Raw genomic sequence first — 7,446 nt, 5'->3', positions numbered from 1 at the left:
TCAGTGGCTAATTGATAAGTGTGACAGCTTCCATCTGTAAGTACAGAAGAAATAAAATTCTTTTCAAAAAGCAAAACTGACAAACAGTTGGATGAAATCTGGTAGGAAGATTAATAAAAACTTAACAGCAGATCAGACTTCTCTGGTTTATCCCAAATCCCAGATCAGATCTGATTTCCTAAGTGACTTGTCCCACACATCAACAGACTACATTTATCGGTATGGCCTTTGCATCTGCACTTGTTCCTTGTCATTTAATAATGAAGGAATTTTTGGTGACAAGTATTCATATATTCATATAAATCATCTATTTATATATAAAAATCTCAAAACACTGAACGTAATGAAGGCTAAATAATCATTTTTATGACAGCAAACTAATAAAATGTCACAATACTAAGTATAAAATCTTAAAGAATCTACCGAAAAACCAAATAAACAAAGCAAAGGGCATCTGAAACATGCCTTTACTCTCCTGTCCTTCCCTGTCTTTCGCTATTTAATCATTTATCTGTAGAGCTGCTCCACTGAGCTCCTTCTTATCCATGTTTACATCCCTCATGCTGCGAATCCAATTCTTCTTCCAGTACATTTCCAGTGACTTCCCAGCCCTCTCCTTCCACAGATCCTTCCGCGTCCTCTCCCACGCAGCCATCTATCTCAGCTTTAATGGATTGTTTATGAATCTGCCCTCAGGCCCATGTACACTGGACTGCGGCCAGGTGTTGTTACCCCACCACGACCTCCCCCGGAGGCCCCGCCCCCCACGTCTGCTCATTCCTGCGCGCTTCATCGCCCTGACGACCATCATCAGTGGCGCGGCCGAGCACCACAGGGCTCAGAGGCCCTGCCAAAAGCCCAGCACCTCAGGGGTTTCCTACCCCAAGGCTCAGGAGCACCCGCGTCCCCACATCACCCTCCTAACCACTCGTTCCACACATGGGGATATTAAGCTAAAGTCGATATGAATCTGGGAACCTTACAAACTGCCCCGAGTGGAGCTCCATCTGAGTAACATATGGGGTGACGTGTCCGGTTCTTTCTGCTTGGCACCGTCGTGGTGGTTAGGAGCGAGGACACCAGGAGGCCGGATTAAACCTCAAATAGTTGCCGTGCCTCCACAGTGCGAACCATTGCATTTACTCAGCTCTTGCTTTGTCTGCATGTCATAGAGATCAGGAGTTGCGTTTATCACGGACGACAGTAAGCCAGGACTGTTAATCACATCCTGCACAGCTTCCTGGCTCCAGGCACTTCCTGACCCGACAGCGTGCAGCCGACGCTCACGCTGGTCTGCATATATGAAACCTTCAAAAATAAACAAAACAAAAACAAAACGCAACAAGCTGCACCTACTAACTCAGAATCTTTCCAAACATCCACACACCATGATCAAGACCTGGAGTATGAGATCACACACACACACACACACACACACCTATTACTTTGTTTCCTTCCTTCTGTCCTTCTCTATTCCTCTCACAGGAATGTGAATCGCTTTCTTTGGGTGAACAGCAGCCAGCACAACACCCCACATAGCATCTGGCTCTGGTTAGCCACAAGCCCCTCCCCCCGTCATCAAGCACACACTGCCTCCTCCAGCATAGCTTGCTCTATTCCCTCCTTCCTCTCGTGCTCTCGCTGCCTGTCCTCTGCGCAGAGGCTTGCTGCTGGGAGACGGGAACATGGAACGCCGGAGCATTGTATGCTGGGTGCCCTTCATCCTGTTCCTCTTCTTCAGATGGACACTCGGTCAGACCACTAACTACACCAGGTCTGGGATTGGCGCCTGTGTGTGTGTGTGTGTTTGTGAGTGTGTTTGTGGTGTGTGTGTTTGTGAGTGTGTGTGTGTGTGTGTCCATATACTAATAAACTTTTGTGAACCTCAGTGTTTGCACAGTGCAGAGTTTCCATTTCCAAGTAGAAATGTTAAGAGCTTGTTATTGTCTGTCTTTCTTTCCTTGTTTTATTGAGACGTGTAAGTGGAGTATGTTGTCTTGTGTTTTATTTTTGTCTCGCTGTCTACAGTAAACACACTGTGTTCACTTACCGTGTGTATTCTCACCACTCCAGTCTGTAAAATGCTAGATATATATTTAGAACTGCATAAATGCTGCCACTGCTTTTGTGTGTGTGTGTGTGTGTGTGTGTGTATATATGGTGTAGGTGTGTATGTGTAGTCAATACCAGACCTTTGGTCTGACTTACTGGGGGAACAGAGGCAGCTTTTTCTGGGATCCCGAACTAAATTGCATAACATTGGCAGAAGAGCTGTTGGGCAAGAACTTCGGAAAAGTTCCTTGAGTGTTTAAGATGGAAGGTCTTGGGTCTTGGACTTCACATACTGAGTATCACGCAATTCGTCCTGCTTGCTATTTCACAAACTCTTTAAAAAAGCAACATAGCTCTGGAGAGTCTATTGCTTTGGGTGAGTATACCCGTTGGGCTGGTGAAATCGTAGCACCTTGGTTTGGTTTCCAGTGCGTATGTCTTCCTGCTGTCTTTTGGCCCGTGTCCGTATTTCAATCTGTGAAGGCTGCCAGCTGCAAAACTTCCAAATAAATAAGAATGTAGTTTTCTTTCCAGTGTCACTGGGTATGAGTGCTTTGGGAGATGTATGCAGCAGAGATGAACAGGGAGAAGGTCTGGGTCAGTAACAGAAGTTCTGCGGTAATGTAAAATTCTCTAAAAGAAACAAAAAAAAGGAGTGGGACTGTCCCAGTGTTTCCGTGATCCCACTCTCTCTGGGCCACTGAATGAGAATTCTCAAATGCCCCTTTAGGTTTCCCTGTGTGGTAACGGTAATGCGTTAAAGGTTGGACTCACTTACATTGTGAAACAAAAGGCCAATGTTTCAGTGCGGGGTAGGGAGCGAGAGAAAGAGAACTCCTTCATGTCCATCCTGCTGCTGTGTCAGCACGCATGTCCCCGCTCCCTTGTATCCTATCCTAGTGATGTGCTATGTTTGTGTTTGTGCATCATACAGATGGATTGCACTGTTTTTAGAGAAGAATGCAATCCGCTTCCACTCCTGCCCCTGAGCACAAGTGCTCTGTGCTCTCTGCTCTGCCCTCAGGCCCGTGTTCAACTGCGGTGGGACCCTGGAGGGAGACTCAGGCTTCGTGGGCAGCGAGGGCTTTCCTGCATTCTACAAACCAGACAGCAAATGCACCTGGCACATCACTGTGAGAGCACTCATATGCCCCCTGCCTTCTGAATCACCCGCAGGATGTTCATGTTCACATACTGCACGCTGAGTCATTTATGTAGGAGACACTATCAGTTTGAGGTGTGTCTTTCATTCATGCTCTCATTCTCTTTCTCTACTGTCTTCAAGGTCCCAGAAGGCAATGTGGTCATGCTTTCCTTTAGGATCTTTGACCTGGAGGCTGACCCCCTTTGCCGATATGACTACGTGGACGTGTACAACGGTCATTCCAACCTGGTGCAGAAGCTGGGCCGCTTCTGTGGGACCTTCCGACCTGGCGCTCTAATCTCCACCTCCAACACCATGATGCTGGAGATGGTGTCGGACTCCGGCACAGGGGGCAGGGGCTTCCTGGCCTACTTTAATGGAGTAAAACCACATGTGGATGGTAGGACTTCTATCTCTGTGTGTAACACAAAAGCAAATATGAAATTTAAATCCTATGGCATACTGGCAATGCATGTCAAATCTCTTTTTATCCCACTGTAATATTTTTCTTTGTAAGTCCCAATAATTCTACTTTCAACTAAATGTCTGGTCCAACTTTTCTGTACACTTATCCAGTTTACATTTTTGATGTGTTTCGTGGCTGAGGCCTGTTTGGCACTGGAACTGTACTAAATCATGGACTGACTGGAGGTCCCCATAGACTGGACTGAAAACTCTGTTATGGTGTATTTTATGATGCAATTATGAAACCTGAATTTCGAACATTCAAAAATAAAATCTCGGTGATGTACTGACAACTGCAGCAGGTACCTGATGATGATCATTGTTGACAATTGTGTCACTCATTTTCAGAGCATCAGTTTTGTGGTGGAAAAATGACGAAGCCACAAGGCACCATCAAAACTCCCAACTGGCCAGAAAAGAACTACCCAACAGGCATTAGCTGCTCCTGGCTCATTACTGTGGAACCAGACATGGTCAGGACCACTTAAACATTCAACTCCGAAGAACAATGTAAAAGATCAGAATTGACTTACAGCAATGTTTTACTTTATATGCAAGGACTTTTAAGCAAGTGGATTGTTCTTGAATTTTCTCCAAACCTACAGTGGTTTCCTATCAAAGTTATTTCGTTATCTCATACTGGAAAAAAGCTGTTTGGTGAAGTCAGTTCGAAACAGCTTTGATGTAGACTGCAGGGGAACTGATGTGAAAAGATGTGAAAAGTAACTGTACTAACTGACATTGCAGGTGGTTGAGGTGAAGTTTGGGAAGTTCGACGTGGAGCCAGACATCTACTGCCGATTTGACTATGTGGCATTCTTTAACGGAGGAGAGAAGGACGACTCGCGGCGTATCGGCAAACATTGCGGTGATGTAGCCCCTGAGTGAGCCCTGGCGCCGGACACTTACCTGAGAGTCACCTACTTTACATTTGTCTCACCTTCATCTGCTGCAAATTTATATATGATAAATTAATCTAAAATATAATAAGGCTTCAAACAGCATATGTTTAGAATGGAAAAGATGTACTATTTTGTATATATATATATATATTCCAGTATCATTCCTGAGGTCCTCTGCATTATGAATATTTTGCCTGCTCTAACACACCTGATTTATCATATAATGTGCTTAAAGGTGCATTAGACAATGTTCAAGAAATACCACCTCTAGTGGTTAAGCAGGTGAACACAACAACACTGGAATGATTTTTTTACAATCCATCCTCCATTCCCGCCAATGAACACAAAGCTAGTCTATAAGATCTATCCAGTCGAGTTGAATTACAATTTTCTAGCATTACCCAAGTTTTCAAGAACACACTTTTGAGTTGGTAGACTGATTATTAATAATACTTTGCAATTTAACAATTTGTTAGCATAAGTGAACTATCATCTCAGGGCTGGAAGAGCCGGAAATACGGAAAAAATATGCAGAGTACGAGATCTACTGCTGATGGTTTATTTTGATATTTTGGGTGGATATGTTTGAATGCCTTAAATTAAATGCCGTAAATTTCGTCTGTGCTTCTCAACTCTGATTTGTTTGCGGCCATCTACAGGACCATCGTGACCAACAACAATATGCTCCTGGTCCAGTTTGTGTCTGACCTCAGCGTGACCTCTGATGGCTTCATGGCCACATATTCCAGTGTCCCGCGAGGCTCTCGCACCCCCACTGCAGGGGGCTTTCACCAATCAGGAGCCCGAGTGAATTCTGTACCCACAGCTCCACGCATTCCTTCAGTCCTGCCCAAGAAACCCGTGATCATCAAGACCACAGAAGCCCCATCTACTACTACCACAACCAACCCCCCGCGCAGACATGTGCCGGCCAAACCTGTCCGGCCCGCCAGACCTCCAGTCCACAAGCCAGAACCAGGCCAGCGCAGACCGGCTCGTCCAGGTGAGAGGTCATCTCAGGTGGTGCTTTGTACTATGAAATGTTTTTAGTTGAAACTAAAGTGCAAAACATGTTTAAAATATGTTTGAATATATTTGCAAAATATGCCTTTTGAAATATTTATAAATTTCTTTGTAACAGTAGTGTAAACATTTTTTTTTTTGTATTACTTTGTGCAGTTTGACTTTCTTGTGGTCATTTTCAGGTCCAAACACAAACCCTCATTGCACAAAAACATGTAAGAGAGATGGAACCATCAAGAAAAGCTTCTGTGCCAGCGAGTTTGGTGAGTACTGGCCCAAAACCCCCCAGTACCAGCTGCCAGGCAGAGACAAGGAATGACTGTCTCTCTTCCACTCTTTCCTCTCCATGTCAGTGATCACGGGGACTGTGACGATGCTGTCCAATGGCCCCGAGGGTAGTCTGCATGCGTCCGTTTCCATTATAAAGGCCTACAAGGCTGGTAGTCTGACCATCACACAAGCTGGAGAGACTATGTCAGTCAAACTGGTGCTGCCCTGCAGACTATGTCCACTGCTTCGCAGAGGTACTGACACACACTGACACACACACACACACACACAACCTCATAAACACCCCACTCACACAATCACGTGACGCACATATACTGACACGCTTCATAATCCAGGTCTGTTTGACTTTTTTTTCACCCTTCATTGTTACCATTTACCGTTTTCTCTGTTGACTGTCACGTTTCCCTATTCCAGGTCAGAACTTCATTCTCATGGGCCAAGTGGATGACGAGGGGCGTGGCACCCTGGCGCCCGGGAGCTTTACCGCATCCTACAAAACTCCACACCACAAAATCCTCGCCAACCTCAACAAGCAGCCGTGCTGATACGTCAGCTCGACCGGAATTGAGGGACTCTGTAGTCACGGATCTAGGAAAGATTTTGAAATGCGTTATTCCCTCCGTTCTTTTGTATTTCCAGGTAAACGCTCTCTAACAAAGTGTCTGAGAGAAAGAGACTGAAATTTCATTGAATTCTGGAGCAGCTATATATGCTTAATTAGAAATAATCACATGGCAAAATATAGAGGGGCTACATTTATCTTTATTCATTTTATTCGCAAAAAGTTGTGGCACAATACATTTGTAATTTATGATGATGTCCTCGAAATAAAGTCTTTAATTGTACTATGCAGTTACCGACTCCGCTGTTGGCTGACTGTGATTTTCTAAGTCCCGTTAGGCTGCACCCGTGGAAACCAGGGTGTTCGTAAAGAACAATATCGCCATTACGCGGCCGTGCGTTAAAGTACACCCCACTGCGCCTTATCTGGCGTCACCGTCTCTAGAGAGGTCTCGTCTGCTCGGCACGGTATGGAAACATCTACCGCCGTACCCGTGCGCAATTATGCGACTGATAAAAAAATAAATAACAAGTATGCATTTTGAATCACAGCCAGTAACAGCCCGTATCTACCTCGGTAATGATTTACAGGTATATAAAGGAGACGTGTTTATTCTCAATCTGAAGTCTGGGAACCATGCTGTTTACTCAAACTGCAGTCGCGTTTATAAGCCTTCCACATGACCCGTTTAATGGCACAGTAAGGAGTTGCAGAACGATTAGCGAAACAGCAACATCGCCACTGGCTTTCATGAACACAGCCGAGAGCCATGGCGAAACATCACTTAAGGTTTTTTTTACACACACATTACCAAACTTTACAGTCTCGACCGTTTTCTGAACAAGTGTCGTCCATGTGAACACTTTCTGAACTAGGGTATATAGTTCTAGCCTTTCTAATTAAACGTTTAAGTAGATACTTAATGATGTTCAGACACACTGGCCGCCACTACGTAGCCATTCAACCTAACAGTCGTTATTTTTAATTATTTTGTAATTAATTACAAT

At 44.7% G+C, this 7,446-nt stretch overlaps 1 protein-coding gene across 2 annotated transcripts; it reads left to right on the top strand.

The window, feature by feature from the left end:
• The first annotated feature begins 1,615 nt into the window (after window positions 1-1,615).
• On the top strand, window positions 1,616-6,729 carry pcolcea (procollagen C-endopeptidase enhancer a). 2 transcript variants are annotated; one of them, XM_081702411.1, is made up of 10 exons: window positions 1,632-1,774; window positions 2,167-2,428; window positions 3,077-3,185; window positions 3,338-3,596; window positions 4,010-4,134; window positions 4,409-4,545; window positions 5,223-5,566; window positions 5,769-5,849; window positions 5,940-6,110; window positions 6,292-6,729. In XM_081702411.1, exons 4-10 carry the CDS (start codon window positions 3,359-3,361, stop codon window positions 6,420-6,422), a joined length of 1,227 nt encoding a protein of 408 aa, XP_081558537.1. In that variant the 5' UTR covers window positions 1,632-1,774; window positions 2,167-2,428; window positions 3,077-3,185; window positions 3,338-3,358; the 3' UTR covers window positions 6,423-6,729. The 2 variants fall into 2 exon arrangements, with proteins under 2 accessions (XP_026871111.2, XP_081558537.1); XM_027015310.3 differs by lacking the exon at window positions 2,167-2,428 and having other exon boundaries at window positions 1,616-1,774.
• Window positions 6,730-7,446: the final 717 nt, after the last annotated feature.

Source organism: Electrophorus electricus, chromosome 19, assembly GCF_041902795.1.
Source record: "Electrophorus electricus isolate QZ-2024a chromosome 19, ASM4190279v1, whole genome shotgun sequence".
NCBI lineage: Eukaryota > Metazoa > Chordata > Actinopteri > Gymnotiformes > Gymnotidae > Electrophorus > Electrophorus electricus.
Note: the sequence above shows the minus strand (reverse complement) of the source record. Positions and strands in the feature narration are given on the sequence as shown.

Excerpts from the sequence above, each read along its gene's own strand:
- pcolcea (XM_027015310.3), top strand. The coding sequence starts at position 1,686 with ATGGAACGCCGGAGCATTGTATGCTGGGTGCCCTTCATCCTGTTCCTC. Across the intron at positions 3,597-4,009 it reads AGTAAAACCACATGTGGATG|AGCATCAGTTTTGTGGTGGA; the intron begins GTAGGACTTCTA and ends ACTCATTTTCAG. Across the intron at positions 6,111-6,291 it reads ATGTCCACTGCTTCGCAGAG|GTCAGAACTTCATTCTCATG; the intron begins GTACTGACACAC and ends TCCCTATTCCAG.